General features: G+C 41.2%; 1 protein-coding gene across 1 annotated transcript in view; it reads right to left on the reverse strand.

The window, feature by feature from the left end:
• LOC311232952 (RNA-binding protein Musashi homolog 2-like) overlaps positions 1-13,850 on the reverse strand; it is a gene marked incomplete at its 3' end in the record, with an annotated part of 999,121 nt that extends 985,271 nt beyond the window's left edge. Inside the window, 4 exon segments of the mRNA XM_084319791.1 lie at positions 12,264-12,348; positions 13,071-13,152; positions 13,433-13,473; positions 13,760-13,850. Coding sequence (XP_084175917.1) covers positions 12,264-12,348; positions 13,071-13,152; positions 13,433-13,473; positions 13,760-13,821 — 270 coding nt within the window. The 5' untranslated portion in view covers positions 13,822-13,850.
• Positions 13,851-21,302: the final 7,452 nt, after the last annotated feature.

Below are 21,302 nucleotides of genomic sequence, written 5' to 3' on the forward strand. Positions count from 1 at the left end.
CCGTGCCCCACCCCCTACAGAAGGGTTTCCCCTAGAGCTTGGTCCTTGGACCCATCCTTCTCTCTCCCTACACCAAATCTCTGGGTAACATTATCACGTCTCATTCTTTCTGGTATCACTGCTATGCCGATGACACTCAACTCGTCCTCTCCTTTCCTCCCTCAGATATCCAAGTCTCTGAGCGGATCTCGGCCTGCTTGTCCGTCATTTCCGCCTGGTTGACGACCAAACACCTCAAACTGAACCTAAGCAAAACAGAGTTACTTCACCTGCCAGCCAAATCCTCCCCACTAACTCCGGGGTAGATGGCAAATAAGCTAATTTCCCAGAAAGTTGGCATGTTCCATTAAGCAAGGCTTTTATGGAAAGAAACAAGGCAAATGTTATTGCATCAAATTCAGAAGTGGATTCAGATTTGCAGAACTATAAAAAGCTCTGTAATTATGCACTTAAATCGAAACAAGAAGGCTTTATTTTTCAAGAATGCATTCAAAGATTGTAAAAATTATTCTCACCTCTTCCGTCTAATTTTTATGTTAATGGCATACTAAGAAAATCAGGTGATGTGACAAATCATTTTGCAGATGATTGTATTGCTAAAGTGGATATGTATGAGAGAAAAGGTTCTATGAAAACCGTTGTGCAGTCTATTGATGAAAGCATGAAGGGTAGAACCTTGGGTCTTAACAGGCACCCAGAAAAGTGGCAATTATTTGTACTTGAACTTGTGGACTGCATACTTTTTTAGCAAAGCTTTGTACTTTATACCACATGCATGAGCCTGGTCTCTTTTGAAAGATAACATTCTGAAGTTACTAATGCAAAAAAGGAAAATCACTTTTAGTGCTAATGAAATAGAGTAACGGAGGTCTGAACTTGAGTTGAACTTGAACTTGTGTACTCACATTTTTCTGTAGTGGTTGCAAGATTCCATATTCCAATATTCCAGCATAGAGGTATAAGCTGGAAAACACAGCGGTTCCATAGCCTGAAGTCTTATTTTTAGGGATGCCCCGATCACGTTTTTTGCCACCGATACCGATCACAGATCGTCGTGAGCCATATCGGCCGATACCGATCCGATAACGATCGTTTTTGATTAAAAAAAAATTATTTTATATAAAAACTTTTTTTTTTTTTTATAAAATATATATATTATATAATTAGACTTGTATTTGTATTATCTGCGAGACATCGCCACCACGCAACAAGCTCCACTGTCTGTGTGTACTCTAGTAGCCTCCAGCTACGGCCAGGATTCTCCGGAGCTGCAGCTGGACCCTATACTCGAGTAGCCTGCAGCTACGGCCAGGATTCTCCGGAGCTGCAGCTGGACCCTATTGGTCACATTCAACAACATGCCCTCAGCTCAAATACGCATCGAATGAGTGTTATAAAACATTGATATCAGGAGCTATCTGTGGCTACTGCTGGCCGGCTATATAACGTTGATACAGCGCCTCAGTGAACTATTTAGTTCAGTGGGACATTTCGTTTTGAACAGTGAGCTGGCGTGAGCTGGCGTCAGCTAACGTGAGCTAGCGGAGGTATCATACACGTCTCTACTAGACTTGCTGGAGCGTTTGTTGATGTCAGGAGCTATCGGTAGCTGGCCGGCTAGATACCGTTCGGTTAGACAATGCCTCATCATGTATTGGACTGGAAGTGAATGGTTGACTGGGTCATTTTGTAACGGTAGCTAACGTTAGCTCAGGGAGAGGCCGTCCTCCCGTCCCACTAGACTACTAGACCCATGTTTACATGCGTGCGGGAGGGGCTGGAGGGAGGAGCAGACGCCGCACCACTGTGTGGGAGTGAGTGTGTGCAGCTCCCGGTGTCTGAGACAGAACTCAGCGAGTGAGATCGGTTTTGACGATCGGCGAAAATAAAGCATTATCACCGATCACATATTTATACTGATTATCGGCCGATAACGATCGGTGGCCGATCGATCGGGCATCCCTACTTATTTTATAAAAATCCGTTCAGAAATGGGTCTTTGAGAGACATCCGAGTATAACCGGCGACAAAAAGAAACTCTCCAAAATCCATTTCCTCATCCACGGCCGTTCATTCTGAAGTGTGATTCACTTCTGGTTTTCGCTCGTCAACTTTCACCTAGATCCATTATTCACCCCCCCCCCCCCCATGTGGGGTATCGTTTGAAAGGTACACTCATTGGCTACAAGGCTGACCAATCATTTTCGCCATCAGCGGATGATTGGTAGTTCTGGAGCGTCGGGAGTCCGGGGTGGTCATCTGACGCGCAGCGCGTAAAAAGATGCTCGCCTGACATATCGTCATGTAACTCGAGAACCGAGGCACGGATTTGGTCGAGTGGCGTTCGAACGGCACCAAATAGATCTTTCGAACAGTAATGTATATGTTTATATGAAAAATGCAGCTCCAAGCCGCTAGATGCTCGCAAAGTGCTGTGACTTGTGTGCATGGGCATGAGGGCCTGATTTTGTGCCGGGAATCAGTCAGTATAAAGGGGAGGTGGCTCAAATGTTGGGGGCACTTACTGATGGAAAATTACGCCCCTTTTCCACTGCATGGTACCTACTCGACTCTACTCTGCCTTTTCGGTTTTCCATTGCCAAAATACCTGGTACCAGGTACTTTTTGGGTACTTTTTTAGTCCCTGCTCTGTCGAGGTTCCAAGCGAGTACAAGTGGTACCAGAAAAGTGACGTGAAACACTGCAGACCACTGATTGGTCAGAAGAGAGAAGCATCACACGTTGGAGCGTCTGCACAAAAACAGAAAGCCGCCATCTTTAATGCCTCGCTTAGGATTTATTTGTTTGCAGCAGGAACAAGTGCAATAAACAAAAAAGGATACATTCAGTTTATTCTGCCTCATTTATTGATGAAACAAAACCAACATAAACACAATTTACCACCGAGCGGAGAGTTTAGTCACACAAAAAGATAGCTGATTTGTTAAGCTTGTTGTTAGCTTACGTGCTAATGTGATTGTGTTTTACCATGGCAAGCGTACATAGCGTGATCAATATAACTCGCTATTGATTGTTTGTACTAGTAACATTAATGCTAGTAGAATAGACACAACGTGAGGTAATCATCATCCATTTTAAACTGGTTATTACCTAATGCTAACGTTAACGTTAGCAGATAGACACGAGAGGTACCGTTAAAGCTTGTTGTTAGCTTACGTGCTAATGCGTTTTACCATGGCTAGCGTACATAGCGTGATCAATATAACTCGCTGTTGATTGTTTGTACTAGTAACGTTAATGCTAGTAGAATAGACACAACGTGAGGTAATCATCATCCATTTTAAACCGGTTATTACCTAATGCTAACATTAACGTTAGTAGAATAGACACGAGAGGTAACGTTAACGTTAGCAGATAGACACAAGAGGTAACGTTAAAGCTTGTAGAATAGACACAACGAGAGGTAATGTTAACGTTAGCAGAATAGACATGAGAGGTAACGTTAGCAGAATAGACACAACGAGAGTCTGGTTAATGTTGTTATTGATTGATTGAAACTGGCTTGCTCCAAGCCCTCACAGAGCTCTCATGCTGTACGCCAGCGGCCCCGCCTCCCCACACGGAGACAAACAGAGTACTACCTGCAGTGGAAAAGGAACGAAGTACCAGGTACCTAAAGCGAGTAGAGTAGAGTAGGGTAGAGTTGAGTAGGTACTATGCAATGGAAAAGAAGCATTAGTTGCCAAACTGAAAATCAGCATGCCAAACTCTGTCCCATTCCTAAAGAATAAGCAACCTTTGATGGTGGACAATAGCCGTCCTATAAGCATTCTCCCTGCAATTGGTAAATTGTTGGAAACTATAGTGAGTAAACAAATCTGGCATTACATGGAGAATAATGATTTTCTCATTATGTATCAACATGCATATAGAAGTGGACATTCTCAGATGTAGGAAAAGGGGATTTGGACAGATTAAATTAAAAGTCTTTCTGAGGTGGAAACCGCATTGAACACATTTTTGTTATTAAACTTTAGGTATTCACTTATATAATAATTTATCGTGGACTCCTCATATAAACCACTTATCAAAAAGATCATTAGCACAGCGTGTATGATTCGGTGGATAGATGGTTATTTGCCTATGAAAGTATTGAAACAGTTAGCCCAAGCCTTAATTGGCATTGTCAATTGTCAGGTCAGCTATTAGTGGGGCAATATATGACACCCCAGTGACTGACATACATAGTACTCTAAGTTGATTGATTGTAAATGATAACATTGACAAAAGGCTCTTGATGACCGACTGCATTTGGTTAGGGACAGACATTCTGTCAATATGACAGAACAACTTTAAAGCAAAATTAGAGCTTGGTAAAAGAGCATTCTCTTAACAGGCTTGTTAGAGGGTAATGGCTATCAATAGTTTCAAGAGGTATCTTCATTTAATGTATGTGAGATAATAGAAATGTGTAATGATGATATGGTTCATTGTATATAGGGTGGGTTGCCTGTTGTATACAGGACATGAATTGTTGCTTCAATGTTTTAATGTTGTTTTGTGGGTTAATATTGTGATGTGTGTGATATGTGTGATAATTGTGGGTTTTAATTATTTTACTTGTACACATGTTGTTTCTGTTTGTATCTATTAAAGTGATGTTTTATGTTGATGACTCTAAGAGATCATAATAAAACTAAACTAAAACTAAGGTAGCACGGCTAGTTGTCCATTGACAGCGAGAGCCACACAGGACCCAGTCTGCAGAGTCTGTGTCAGCTGGCGCTGTCCAAGGTTCTGACAGGGTTTTTTTTTTTTTTTTTTTTTTTTTTTTTTTTGCTGTCTTGTATTGTATGAGTGCAACATTGAGAATATTACATTCTTATGCTAAACATGTCAATTGATTTGGGTTGAATATGAGTATTCAGCTCCTTTGGTTCCTTTTTTATTTGCATTTATTTTACCCACTCTGAAGGTACCGTATATGAAGATTTGGCACCAATTGATCTAATGTGAATACGTACTCGATAGAACAGATGTAATTTGGTCGGTACCCTTAAAAGTTTGAGATCGGTATCCAACCCTACTTTTGAGGAATTCATATTTCTTGCTGGACCACGCTGCTTAGAACCTTCTTATGTTTATAAAACTGTTGGCATATCAGACAGAGATTTGCTTTGACGTGAATCTCACTCTTCACGAGTCTCCACGCTGTATCCATCTCTCTGGTCCGTCCTGTACCAGTCATGAGGTAGAACAGCCTCTCCTCAAAGGCCTTTAGGAAGAAGAGGACCAGCTGGACGTCCTTCAGCAGTGTTCTGATCTGTTAACAATACTAGAATATAAACCTCATTAAGTGTGAGGATTCAGTTGAATATTTTAGATCTCCATAAGTCAAATGTATTGTCACAGATTTTACATCCAGATGACATCATTGATTGGAGGATTCTCTCTGATTTCTAGCTTTAAGAGAGAGTGGTGCGTGTTCACAAATACTGACTGAACTGTCCTGGGCCTCCGGAAGAACATAATGTGAATTCTTAAGATGGGTGACATTCCCCTTTAATAGTTTATCATCCCTCTCATTGAGGAACAACATTGCAAGAGAAGTGACAGATCTTAATGTCTTAACTCACTTTTCACCTGTCTCACCAAATCATCCACAGATAAATTACAAATGGTCCAAAATGCTGCAGCCAGGCTACTCACAAGGTCAAAAAAATCATGCCACATCACATTCTGGTATCCCTGCACTGGCTCCCGGTACACTATAGAATTCACTTCAAAGTCCTCACTTTCACTTTCAGAGCACTTCACGGTCAGGCCCTACATCACTGAACTCATCCATCCCTACACCAACACCCGCTCACTCAGATCTGCCGATCAGCACCTCCTGGTGGTCCCCAGGTCCAGGCTTAAAACAAGGGGTGATCGAGCCTTCCAGGTGACAGCACCAAGGCTCTGGAATGCTCTCCCCCTGGACCTGCGAATTGCCCCCTCTGAGAACTCTTTTAAAAAACAATTAAAAACGCATTTGTTCAGACAGGCTTTTGGTCATGCATAGGCACTTCATGTCCTCACTGTTTTATAGTTTTTGTTTTAATTAGTGACTCATGATTTTATCCAAATTCTTTTATTCTACTTTTCCTATCTGGTTTCACTGTTTTTAACTGCTGCTTGTTGTTGTTGTCATTTATTTCTGATTTTGTTTTTATTGTGTTTTTATATTAAGCTGTAGTGTAAAGCACCCTGTGCATTCGTGCTGTGAAGGGTGCTATATAAATAAAGGTCATTCATTCATTCATTCATTCATTCATTCATTAATGTGTTACCAGGAAACGGGGTGATGTGACAATAAGTTGCCATTGCAGCTTACTCCAACGCATGTTTATTATACTAATGAGAATGGAGAATACTTAAATGGGAAATGGACTGCATTCATACATATAGCACTTTTATCCAAAGCGCTTAACAACTTAGGCCTCACATTCACTCACACCGACGGCAGAGGCAACAATGCAAAGTGCCAACCTGCTCATTGGGAGCAAGTGTCTTGCTCAAGGACACTTCAACATGCTGCCAGGAGGAGCCAGAAACTAACCGGGAACCTTCTAATTACCAGACGACCGTTCTACCTCCTGAGCCAAATTATTTCAATATAGATCTCACAATACGGCTTAATTCCAGTTTAGACATGTAATTTTGACCATCTCTTAATGGCCAGATTTGTCTAAAGGTCTTCAGATAGTCTTCATATTTATGCCAGCAATCAATTTGTTGGAGTCACTATAATTATTATTATTATTATTATTTTTGGAATTAAACTCATACAAAGGAATTCCCCTCAACTCAATTAATAGTGTTTCTAAAAGCATTCAACGCGATACCCTTTTATCTTTAAATTGGGACACAAATGTCACAGATACTCCAATGAGCAGAGACCAGAGAATCTTTGTTTTTCAGTTTTTCAACAGATTAAGAGCAGCGCCGCTCCAGTCTTGTACAACATATCTCTGTGGAGCAGCTGACAGAGGTTTGTTTCCTTTTGATAACATTCAAAACATGAACACATGCCTCTTTTCCCCTTCAAGGACCAAGGTGAAAAGGGAAAGCTTTTATAAACACTCTCAAGTGACTTGCCAGTCAGCTAAGGGCAGTCGAGTTAATAGAGCTTTGGGCCCTGCCTCGCTCCATTGTAAATTTACACTAAACGGTTTGATGCAATGCCACTGTCCATGTCGGTATTTGTTCAGAAAGTCTGTGTTAATAGCTGCTTTTTTCTATAGGCCAGATGTCGGTGTTGTCTGTACCAGAATGTATGTCTTATGAGGACATGATACAATAGAGTAGAACTATTTCCACTTCATAACAAGAGGCCTTCTTGAGTCAGTGTATTTATTTAGAGAATTTAACCAAACAGCCTACAAGCGTGAGATAAAGTGGAGCCCAGTTTGGTCTGTTTGCTCACTTGCATCAGGCACTAGGCAGACGGAGAGAGACGTGTACGAGGGCCGGTTGACACGCAGTCTGAATCTTACTTCCAGTTAAGTAAATGCGAGCTTAACCCTTTCACTACCACACTACAGACGGTTAACCCTTTCACTACCACACTACAGACGGTTAACCCTTTCACTACCACACTTTAACCGTCTGTAGTGTGGTAGTGGTGTGGTAGTGAAAGGGTTAACCCTTTGTCGTGTGGCAGTGAAAGGGTTAACCTTCTGTAGTGTGGTTGTGAAAGGGTTAACCCTTTGTCATGTGACAGTGAAAGGGTTAACCTTCTGGTAGTGTGGTTGTGAAAGGGTTAACCCATTGCCGTGTGGCAGTGAAAGGCTTAACCTTCTGTATTGTCACAGTGAAAGGGTTAGAATAGAATAGAATGATCTTTATTGTCATTGTTACCGTGTTACAACAAAATTTTAAATGCAGCCCTAGGTGCTAGCCATCACACAGTCCTAGATCATAAAAACACAGTCCTAAACACAGTATTAAATATAAAAACAAGAGTAAGGCATAAATAGAACATAAACATAAACAGGGGGGGGGGGGTAAAAGATAATTGCACTATCCCTTAGTGTTGTGTGTGTGTGCGTGTGCGTGGGGGGGGGGGGGGAGTGCAGGGGAGATTGTTGTTTTAAATTTTAGCTGAGTTTAGTGCACATATGGCCCTGGGATAAAAACTAAACTTCAGTCTGTTAGTCCGGGTGGGCATGACGCTGAAACGCCTGCCAGAGCGCAGCCGTACGAGGTGTTTGTTGCCCGGGTGGTGTGGGTCTTTCAGTATTTTGACTGCTTTCTTAAGACAGCAGGAGTTGTATAGTCCCTCCAGTGAGGGGAGAGGGCAGCCGATGATTTTCTGTGCCGAGTTGACAACCCTCTGGAGCGCCTTCCTCTCTGCGGCTGTGCAGCTGAGGAACCACACGTTGATGCAGTAGGTGAGGATGCTTTCCACGGAGCAGCGGTAAAGGTTTAACCCTTTGGTAGTGTGGTAGTGAAAGGGTTAAATGCGTTATCTGGCTCTATTGAACAATATTGGGACAGAATTAGTGGACTCACAGAATACATTGCTACAGTATGACTTGTCTCGTTGTTAAGCATCACACCGAGAGGGAGGGAGTCAACCTGAATCTGTGGCTGTTGCTGTGGGGGAAATAATTCAAGTTTTTTTTTAAATATTGAAAGTGTGGGGTGAAAGGGGTGGGGGTTTGAATCCGCAGACCATAAGATATCATAATTAACTACTGTCCAAGTGCCCTTGAGCTGCTCCAGTGTGGCAGTACAAGATGATGTTGTACAGAGCAGCTCCCCCCTCCTCCTGCAGTGTAACCTTCCCTCGTCCTACAAATATCCCCCCAGGCCGGTTCTGTCAATAATAATGTGTTTTTAGTTAACTTGCCTGATTGAATAAAGGTTTGACATTAGGACACTGATTACATGCAGGCTAGGCTAACATTCATACTGTAGTAGGCCAACAAGATGGGAATTTAGGGGCTCTGAGTGCATTGTGTCTGTTGTCTCTGTCCTGCTCAGTTTCTTTCACATAATTTGCATATTAGATTCAATTAGATTAAAATGTACTCATCATACAGCACAAGTACAGTACAACGAAAATACGCTTGGCATCTAACCAGAGTGCAAATGTAACAGTAAAGTGCAATAGTAATATACAATGTATAGGTGAGTACCTGGATATAAAATATAAATGAGTACTACTGAGTAATAGTGCTAATCAGATGTATGTACAGAGTTGTAGTACAGTGATACAGGTATAAGGACGCTATGGTAATAATTAATAAGTCATACTGGCCAGTGGTATAACTAGTAAGGAGTAGGTAAGGGATATGTACAGATATTTATATAGTATCTATCTACAGATACAGTTGTTTCTGAACTATTACTATAGACATCATTTCAATGTTTTCAATAAATGTATATGCAGTATATATCAAGCTCCTGGAGACACTGCATCTATACATACATGTATGTTTGCATCACCACACTGCCTCTTTAAATTAATCCATGCTGATCTCTCTCTTCCTTGTGCAAGGAAGGAGAGTACAATATCCCAGTTCCATCATTCATACTAGTCTGTGTTGCTTCATCACAGCGGGCCCATTGTCTGCCCTATATTCATTCAGCTTGTTGGGTCGCAGCAACAATCGCGCCACCAACACTTGCTTCATACAGCTGTTGCTTAATTGTTTCAGTGCGTCATACAGCTGTTGCTTACTTGTTTCAGTGCTTCATACAGCTGTTGCTTAATTGTTTCAGTGCTTCATACAGCTTCATCTTCTTCAATGTTCCAATGCTTCATACAGTTTCTTCTTCAATGTTCCAATGTTTCATACAGTTTCTTCTTCAATCTTCCAATGTGTCATACAGTTTCTTCTTCAATGTTCCAATGCTTCATACAGCTTCTTCTTCTTCAATGTTCCAATGTTTCATACAGCTTCATCTTCTTCAATGTTCCAATGTTTCATACAGCTTCTTCTTTTTCAATGTTTCAATGCTTAAAACAACCGTTTCAGTGCTTTTACTGCAGTTTCTGACTTTATTTTGGATATATTTAGAATATTTTGTGCTTACATTTTGATTTCATGAGAGGTTTTGAATGTTAATTAGGTTTTATGAACCAATATCCAAACAAAATATGTGTTAAATAAACCGATGGCCACAGTGGTGAAAAATTTGCTAAAGTGGACTGGACTGTCATACTTTGTAGCCAATGGAAAATGTATAGAGGTTACAACACAACAGGTGATTGGGATGTAGCGAATTAATCACGCAGTTACTTCCCGCAATTTCCCCTCAGGGATAATTACATTTTCTCTTATCTATTAATTAAATGTAAACAAGGCAAAGTGATACTGCTCAAGTTGTAAGGTACAATATCATATTGCTTTTAAGTACTCATGAAATTCCTTTCCGCCCAATCACAATGTGTGGCCACTGGTCAGAAATTAAATGTTCATTATCATTATCATTTTGTTAACTATTATTATTATTATTACGTCATGCATTCAACGTTCTATTACATTGTGGATACTTAAAGGCCCACTCAGTGATCCAAAAATAAAACACATGGGTAGCCCCATTTTATTTGATACAAGGATTAACATGATTAGACAACAGATACATAGTGTGTTTAACAAGAGTGTCTAAATTGTATTTTGTGGCTGTAATTGGTTTGTTTATGTTGGTACTGTATTGTGCAGGAATACACCCCCTCCCGCACCCTCCGCTCATCCTCTACTGGACTCCTATCCATCCCCAGCTCATGCCTCAGCACCATGGGTGCCCGAGCTTTCAGCTGCTCGGCTCCCAGACTATGATACTCCCTGCCCCCACATGTCAGACAGTCTGACTCCCTATAATCGTTTAAATCACAACTGAAAACCCACCTGTTTAAACTTGCATATTCACTATAACCTGTGTCACTGTTCTTTACCCCCTGCTGTTTTTTTGTTATTTTACCTTCACTGTTTTATACTTCCTGTTGTTTGTTTGAATGTATGTGAAAATACCACACATTTATATGGTGTAATAAACCAGATTGAGGCTTTAAGTACATGGTGAGCATGTGTTACAATTATTTACAATATACTTTCTATACACTGCCTGCTGAAGTCAAATGTATTTTTTTTTTAAATCTTTCCCAGTCTATGAGAGTGTATTTATCCATCTCTAAACTGTCCCTTCAGCGGAGGCAGTAAATAAAGCATTTATTTCTAAGTATGCACTATTCCATTTCCAGAGCTATTTGAGCATGACTGGAAATGACCATCCATCAGGCAGAAATACCAGACAAACAGGAATTGAGCTGAATGTTGTCTAATCCACCTCTACACATATGTCTCTTCAAGACTTACTGACGTGTTTAATTATTCTACTGCTACTGCCACCTTTCAAAAAGAAAGTAAAGGACACAATAGTTCCTATTAATCATTTTCACATGTATGTGTGTGTGTGTGTGTGTGTGTGTGTGTGTGTGTGTGTGTGTGTGTGTGTGTGTGTGTGTGTGTGTGTGTGTGTGTGTGTGTGTGTGTATCATGCATTTCAGTGTTTAAAGTGGGTATGGTGTACAATTACATTATTAATTATTATTATTAATGTTTTTGTTATTCTTGGGGTGCAGTTTTGGAAAGGCATAAATACTCCAATTAACATTGCATTATTTCTAAATTTAGAAATATCTCAACAAAAGTATTCAAAATGTAAATAATTTGTGATAGAGTATAAGTACATTTGGCACAATCTTGTTATATTGCTGGAAAAACTATAGGCAGTGCTAAAAACTTCCTTAACATTTTCTTGCACAATAATATAGTTATTACTCAAAAAGTAAACACAATTTTCTTTGATTATTGCATTTATTTTTCTGGTGCTAGTTTAAACATATAGTCTCGGTTGTCTCCCTCATGATTGAATCAAGCATGCTAATGCAATGAGCAGCCTGCAGTAGTGGTAGTTAAGGACTGGGCCAGACAGCAAAGCCCTTCAGTGGAGCATGAGATGTCTGACTTCTCACCATGAGCAGAGAAGGGGGAGTGTCAGCCTCATTCAGTGGCGTTTTATCGCTTGACTCAGGCGCCATCATACACTTTCCCCTCAAATATGACCTTTATTTAAATGGCCAGTAAATTTAAGGGGTTGTTTACCATGATGCCACACACAACAGCAAGCGCCACTGTGACGTGCATGGCCTCTCTACTGGCCATAGGACTGTGTTGCAAAACATTGAAATAACATGGCAATGTGAAACGGTATGGCCACAATATCATTCCAAAATGAAAGTAACTCACCATCTTTGAGTCTAACTCGTGGTGCGGTTGAGCCAAGACTTTATCTACACTGGACGCGTCGGCAAACGTTACGAAACCAAATCCTCTGCAAAATGAAGAACAACATTATGTTAAGACTGTATTCATACATGTCTATAACAAGGCTGAGCAATTATTTTAGACTGTATGCATACATATCTATAACAATACTGAGCAATTATGTTAGACTGTATTCATACATATCTATAACAATACTGAGCAATTATGTTAGACTGTATTCATACATATCTATAACAATACTGAGCAATTATGTTAGACTGTATTCATACATATCTATAACAATACTGAGCAATAACGTTAGACTGTATTCATACATATCTATAACAATACTGAGCTTTTTTGTGAAACAAAAAGATGAAGAATAGGCTACAGTTGTCTTAGTCAGAATAATAATTACAGAATAATTAGTAATCTGTTAATAGGATGGCTATCACTCTTAACCACGTAATGCGTATAGCTTAATTCCATATGGTATTGTTGTGCAATCCAGAGTATTAAAATCATGCAGCAGATTTGCAAGACTAAAACTGTGGTACTTATTATGTGGCGAGCAGCGACCCTACTACAGCAACAATGTGGTGCAGTCACAAAATCAATGTCAAAATGCATGCGCCCGCAGCTATAGTGTGAAACCACGCGCAGATACACACACACACACACACACACACACACGCACACACTGTACACACAAACACACACGGGGGAAACAACGAATATGGACAGTGAGCGATAGCGTACTGCTTGGTAAACTGAAAAGTAAGGTTATACCTGGAGCGTTTTGTCGTGGGGTCTCTCATCACCATAGATTCTCTTATTTCTCCGAATTTACCAAAATAATCTCTAAGGCTGTCTGTGGATAGAAACAGAGGGGATATGTCACACAAGTTGATGACAACAAAGGTGCACGCTGTTGTGAGTGCGCTTCCAAAACGCCCCGCGATGCGTATAGGGGTCGACTGGAGGACTTGTGATGACTGGAGATCACAAATAACATTGCGCGCGCGCACGCACACACACAAACACACACATACAGTAAGCTACAGCACAGCACACACGCTCATCATCGCTTCAAACACAACATGACATATCGATATATCGGCTATAAATGTAAAGGAATAGAATAGTCTCACCTGGTGAGGACTGCCAGCTCAGGCCACCGATAAACATCTTACTGTAAGAAGTAGAAAAGTCCAGATGTCAAATCGGCCATTTTTAGGCGACTAACTACTTCTAAAAGCATGTTTAAAGCGATAGAGAGAATCAAATATGAACCATTCGCACTTATTAAATATATTGCAACTTGAAAAGACCACACTAGCTCTTAAGACCGCATCTGGAGACAGAGACGCTGTTGAGTACAGTACATGATGCCGAAGATCGGCACAGCATCCGAAGTCCGCTCAAGACATAAAAGAATCGTTGCCGTTTGATTAATTTGGAAATGCCTATAATCTTACCCCGGGTCATGTTGTGAATCATTAAGGCTGCCAGATGTGGCTCGACTCCCGTCTCCTTCCATACCTAACCAAAATTACAGGCGGTGACTACGGTGACAGACGCACACTGATAACAGAGCTATTGTGATATGCAAAAACCCCTCTATGAGAATATTACTGAGTAGAGAATGCTTCGTCACACGTGGATCAGCTCAGCCTTAACTCACTCTCTCTCTCTCTCTCTCTCTCTCTCTCTCTCTCTCTCTCTCTCTCTCTCTCTCTCTCTCTCTCTCTCTCTCTCTCTCTCTCTCTCTCTCTCTCTCTCTCTCTCTCTCTCTCTCTCTCTCTCTCTCTCTCTCTCTCTCTCTCTCTCTCTCTCTCTCTCTCTCTCTCTCTCTCTCTCTCTCGTGCATCTCTACCTTAACCCACGAGGGGCGGAGCCTGGGTCTGTCACCTAACCAATCCAATTGACGTCAATTCAGGACAATCTGCCAACCAACCCTGCTATTGGTTATAACTCATCTATGGCAATTTGTGATACTGTAACACTTTGCAGAAAGGTCCATTTAGACTAGGCAGAATTTCAGAAAATGTGCTTGTATAAAGTGCTGAAGGCATTTTGTGTTTATTTTTGGTACACAACATTTCTAGGGGTATTAAGGGGTGCTGAATCCAAATCTGCTGTATACCAAGCTCAAAAATGTCAAATAAGGCCTCAAAATTTAGAAATCCAACATGGCCGCCAGCACCAGGCCCTCTCTCCACAAAAACAGGTGCTAAACCCACAGTTTTTATTCTACTGACATGAAACTTTGCACAGAACATTTTCACCTATGGAAGAAGAAAGTAGGAATATAGCTGGGGTGCAACCATGAGTAACAGGGTGTTTTTGACTGTCTAACTGTAATCTTTGTATAGGCGAGGATAAAAAAATGACATTTCTTCAGTGTTTGCAGGAATACTACAGCAATTTGGTAATAACTGTACAGTGTTGGACACCAACATTAGAATCCCCCAAGTCTTAGCTTTCTTCAGGTACCAAGTTTATGCAAGTAGCTCTTATAAATCTGGATATATAAGCCTTTTAATGTAAGCATGCTGTTTTAGGCGAATTTTCAAAAAATAGATGGTGGGGCTTAATGAGTTAAGTGTGACTACACAAGGTACAAACCTGAATTAAATGTGCTTTTGTAAGTTTTCTTACATACATCAACAAGAATCCATACTTGGCGCAGAACACCTTGGACAAGCACAACTGAACATGTTTGTGGACAAACGTTTGTGGACAAACGTTTGTGTGAACCTCCAGATAGTGACCAGCACCTGAACCTGAAATCACCCATTCGAATGAACAAAGCCAAGACATTTGCCTCTTTGTATGAAGTTGTGCAACTTTCCAAGAACAAGTAAAACACCATCAAAGTGGACAGGCAGATTCTACAAAGGCTCATCATAGCTTACAGAGCAGGTCGTAAGGTAGACCTTGACAATATCCTCCAGCATGAGCTCATGCCCATCCCGCCATCTCTGGCCACAACTAACGGGAGTCTACATTCCACCAACAAGTCTGTGTTAGCAAATATACTGACGAAACAAGTTAAAACCCCTGCAGATCTTACCCTTCAGGGACCCAGCTGCCTGGTCATTGATGGCCAAACTCTGGTAATGGCACTCGGAAAGCCACCTGACACTACAACATTTGGTGACTATGCCAACAAGTTCACTGACACAGTGTTGAAGATGGGAGCAAAATACCAGAGGGTAGATGTCGTCTTTGACAGATACCATGACCAATCCATCAAATCAGGCACAATCTGAGAAAAGTGCTGCCAAACTTCTACCAGCATGTGACTTGTTCTACCAGAGGTGGGAATATTTTAGACCATTGCTACTCGCAATTTAAGAGCGGGTACAAATCACATGCTGCCAGTCCTTTCGGCAAGTCAGATCACAACGCCATCTTTCTTGTACCGCAGTATAAACAACGTCTCAAGCGCATTCCTGTAGTATCGCGAGAGGTGAAGCGCTGGACGGTGGCGTCGGAGGAGACGCTCCAAGCTGCACTAGAATGTACAGACTGGGGGGTGTTCCGCGATAACACAGATAATATTAATGACTACACGGAAACAGTGCTGGACTTTGTTTGTACTTTGGTAGAAGAAACAATCCCCTCTACCACAATTAGAGTTTACCCCAGGGGTCAGCAACCTTTTTGACATGGAGTGCCTGTGTGAAATATAGTTGTAACTAGTGTGCCTCAACAATATTCCATGCATCGTAATTTTTTTTCTCATAATCAGGTATTTTTTATTATTTTTTTCCTCCATTTTTCCTCCGATTTTCTCCCATCCCAATGTTAGTCGTTATGCCAATTCCCAATCCCCTTCCTGGTCGCTGCGCACTTACCCCCCACAGTCGGTCTGGGAGAGTGGAGGCTACCACGTGCTTCCTCCGACACACGTCCAGCCAATCAACCGCTTCTTTTCACCTGGCAGCGCGGATTCTCATTGAGAGGGCGTAGCGTGTGGAAGGATCACACTATCCCACTCAGGTCCTATCCGCGCTTAGCAGGCGCCCCGACCGAACTGTAGGAGTCGCTGTTTACAACGACCCGGACCCACCCCGCCAGCTTCTCCCACCCTCTAATACTGCCAATTGTATTAGTGTGAACGGCCAGCCAAGCTGGTGACAACCCCGGAGCTGTGAGCTGGATTCGAACAGGCGAATCTAGCCGCTCCGGGGTTTGGTGACGAACGCAATCTCCGTTATGCCACCTGACCGCCCTATAATCAGGTATTTTTAATGATAATTTTTACATTATTACATCATTATTGTTATTGTTATTATTAACAATATTATTATGATGGTTGTATCAACCCTAAATCTGAGTTGGGGCGGGGGTGCAATGCAGACAAACAGTTTTGCTTTACTGAGCTCCGTTATCTGGGGGCTGTAGTTGGTCACTTTAAGCTGCACACCGGAGCATCTTTTAATCCAGCTGTTTGCTGTTCTCTGATATTTTCTGACATTTCGTTGATGCGTCGCTCGACACTTCAAGCTGACATGGGGATATCTTTTATCCTTGATTTGATTGTCTCTTTGTTTGGCAAGCCTTCAAACAAAACATCTGAGCTACAGAGAAAAGCCTCCTTGATATACTCGACTTACAAAAAAGAACCTGTGGGAGGATTTCAACAAGATAAATGCGACAACAGTGCAAAATATTTCACTATAATATTTCAAAGCAAAAAAATAAAAATAAAAAAAATATTTTTTTTATTATTTATTATTTATAATTTTTTAATGCTGCCCCCTGTGCCAATGAAAATGCCCCTGCGTGCCTATGAAGGCACGCGTACCTAGGGTTGCCTACCCCTGGTTTACCCAAACCAAAAGCCCTGGGTAGACAAATCCGTCCGCGAAGCTCTGAAGGCGTGCACCTCAGCATACAATGCCAGGCTTGTGACAGGCAACATGAATGACCACAAGGTGGTGAGATACAATGATAGGAGGACAGTAATAGAAGCAAAAAGGCGCTACAGGGATAAAATTGAACTTCAATATGAACAGGCTGACTCTAGAGCTATGTGGCAGGGCCTCAGAACGATGACAGATTACAAAGGCACCTCCCTCAAACTGAACAGTGACATCCAACTGGCAAATTATCTCAATACCTTCTATGCGAGGTTTGAGGCTGGGAATAACAGCACCAGCCTACAAACCACTGCAATGGAGGGGGGGGGGGGCACTGCTGATGGAGACTCAGTGTTCAGGATAACAGAATATGAGGTGAGGAGGACGTTTAAGAAAGTGAATATCAGGAAGGCAGCAGGACCGGACGGTATCCCCGGCTGCGTCCTAAAAGTCTGTGCCGACCAACTGGCCCCAGTATTCACTGACATATTTAACCTGTCCTTAGAACAGGCTGTCATCCCCACCTGTCTGAAGAAGTCCACCATTATCCCTGTACCCAAAAAATCCAAGCCTGCTTGCCTCAACGACTACCGCCCTGTAGCTCTCACCTCCATAGCCATGAAGTGCTTTGAGAAGCTAGTGAAGGGCTACAAGACCCCAGGTGGTGAGAGCAGGCAACTGCACCTCCTCATCCATCAATCTCAACATAGGGGCCCCCCAGGGCTGTGTCCTGAGTCCCCTCCTCCACTCCCTGTACACACATGACTGTATGGCACAGCGGAACAACAACACAATCATCAAATTTGCTGACGACACAGTAGTGGTGGGCCTGATCTCTGCAAACGACGAGAGGGCCTACCTGGAAGAGGTTAAGGTTCTAGCGGGATGGTGTCAAGAGAACAGCCTCTCCCTGAACATCAGCAAAACAAAGGAGATGATTGTGGACTTTAGGAGGTCGGGGTCAGGGACTACAGCCCCCTCAGCATCGACGGCGCACTGGTTGAGAGAGTGAACAGTTTTAAGTACCTCGGAGTCCACATATCCGAGGACTTGACATGGACCACACACATTGACAGTGTTATCAAGAAGGCACGACAACGCCTCTACTTCCTTAGGCGCTTAAGGAAGTTCAACGTGAGTCAGAAGATCCTCAAGAACTTCTACTCATGCACAATAGAGAGCATCCTGACTGGCAATATCACCTCCTGGTTTGGGAATAGCACTGCACAAGACCGCAGCAGACTACAGAGAGTGGCCCGTTCAGCCGAACGCACAATTGAAGGTGGGCTTCCCACTCTCCAAGACATTTACAACAAGCGGTGCATGGGCAAGGCTAAGAGAATAATCAAAGACTCCAGCCACTCAAACAACTGCCTCTTTGAACTGCTGCGGTCAGGCAAGCGATACCGGAGTCTCATGGCAAGCACAGAGAGACTCAGAAGGAGCTTCTATCCCCAGGCCATCAGGATGCTCAATGAATGAACAATGAACAATAAGCAAACCATCAACACACCCACAGCGCACATACACTCACTTAAATAAACAACACACTGTAGCACCCACTTTACCACTTTAGACACACTTTACACTTTATATTTATATTATTGGTAAGGAAATTGCACATCATTCTCATTCCTTATTGCACCTCACCACTACTAGGTGGAACCACAAGCTAAGCTATACCTCACCATTTTTGTACCAGCTGTACATACTATATATATAGAGACACTGAACAATTTTGTTGTTTACACTTGTTTATGTACTTGACTTCTTGACTTTCTATTTTATACTTATTATACTTATTTTATACTATCTTGTTATTCTAGCACAGTCTCAGGAGCAACACAGAAAGAAACATTTCATGCAAAGTATTCTGTATGCTGTATGACAACTAATAAAGAAACTTGAACATTCACTTATATTGATATGGTAAAATAATCTTTTTATTTTATTATATTATAATCTATTCGATTATATTCAGGAAAAGTGGCATTGGATGAATCATGCAACTGCAAGACACCTGTGACACCTGCCTGAATACAATTGATGACTGACAATAAATTACTGTACCTAAGCTACTGTACGCATATTAAGGACTATCTAATTTGCATACATGGCATGTTGATAAAAAATTCAAGAGAAAAGAGTTTGATGAATAAATCCATGACCTGGGATCATCCTGCTTTTCTTTCTTATTTGGTTGATGAGTTATGCATCAATAACGACCACAGTTTCTGCTATAAATATGAGTTTCAAGCAACATTTTCACAACTGATCTAAAATCAGGATATGATTTTAAATTCATCATGTATGCAAACATATAAAAACACATTTCATTCATGTTTCTACCTTGTTTAGTCAAAAAGATATGCACTTAAATAGATTTCAGCCTGGCACTGGCGGCCATGTTGGATTTCTCAATTTTTGAGGCCTTATTTGACATTTTTGAGCTTGGTATACAGAAGATTTGGATTCAGCACCCCATAATACCCCTAGAAATGTTGTGTACCAAAAATAAACACGAAATGCCTTCAGGGTTATGATTTTCTGAAAATTGACCCTGTCTAATTGATGTGAACATTAGTTACTACAGTAAAAAGCATTCATTAATAGTTTATTTATTAATAACTTACTAATGGTGTGCGTGTCAACTAAATTATACATTTCTGTATTAGTAAATAGTTTATAAATATGTTAGCTGATGTCATAATCAGCGGTTTACGATTTACTCCAAATCAACAGCTAAATGTAATTTGTATCATTACCCAAATCTGATCTGATTTAAGATAAAACAGGGGGGTCCCCACATTTTTTTTGCATAGGACCCTCAGGTCTAGGGACAACTCTGCATAAAAAATAGGTGTCCTGTTTAAAAGGGGGATCTACCCCTCTGTTAAATATTTTAGATGGTGAAGAGCCCTTTTGTTGCTTGAGCCCTTGCCCATCATAATACATATACACTGTCCTGCTTCAAGCAGTGTTCAAGAAATCCACATTTCCTGTTACAACATGTAAATTCATTTCTGTACCCTACAAAATGTATAATACCCTATTTTGACTTTTCAGAGATTAATATGGGAATGGAGAAAGTCGTAACACTAAAGATGGCAAAACGACTTAGTTACTACAAAACAAACATATTCAGATAATTAAATGTAATGTTATTTTATGTTTATTAAAATTATAATCTACTGCATTTTGAGGTGAATGTGTTAAAGATGTTTATAAAATGAATCATGAGCTCTACAGTGAGTGGTTGCTAGGGTAACTAAAGGACTCTGTGGCAGAAACCACTGGATGGTGCATAAATATAAGGGGTCAGTCTTGTTAGTTGCTGTTATCAAGATGGTGTCAGAGTGAGACTTCTCTTGAGAGAGACTTTGAGAGATTTACTTAACTTGATTTACTTACCACAACCAGGAAATTCCCAAGAGAAAGTTGTATTCAATGTAGTTGAAATCTAGTAATTCATGCACAAAGACAATTGTTCTTTTCGGTGAATCTCTTGGTTACAACATTGTGCATTTTAGATGATCACAAGACGAGGCTTTCATTTTGGGAGAAATTAAGGGTTTGTTTAGAGTGGCTCCATGCTGTCCTCTAGTGGTCAGAAATCAATTATTGCAGCTCTAATATATATTGTGTATGTATTATCTAAGTATGGCTATTATTCAAATGTAGAATTATAACATCACAACGTGTCACTGCAACAAGGCATTGTACCGGATTATCTCAAATATGCTTGTGTCCCACTTTACAAAAACAGAGTCAGGACAGTGTTATTTCCAAAACCCTGGAAAAGTACATTTTTAATCAAACGTCAGAATTCCTGAACCAGAACGATTTGCCTCATCAATTTCAGTCAGGGTTAGGGTTAGGGTATTCCACAGACGCTTGCCTAATCCATCTCACCGACCATCTCCGATCCCAGATGGACAACAGCAAATTAACTGACATGGTTTTGACTAACCTCCAAAAAGCATTTGTGAAGCATTCTACTTAAGAAGCTAAAAGCTTGTGGAATGGATGATGGGTTGTAGGGATGGTTCCAGTCATAATCTGACTGTAACATAATAATCTGTAACATAAATAAACTGTAACATGACATAATCTACTGGGAGGACCCAGGTTGTAAACGTAAATGGTGTTG

The sequence above is a fragment of the Notolepis coatsorum genome (assembly GCF_963971535.1).
Source record: "Notolepis coatsorum genome assembly, chromosome: 8".
Taxonomy (NCBI): domain Eukaryota; kingdom Metazoa; phylum Chordata; class Actinopteri; order Aulopiformes; family Paralepididae; genus Notolepis; species Notolepis coatsorum.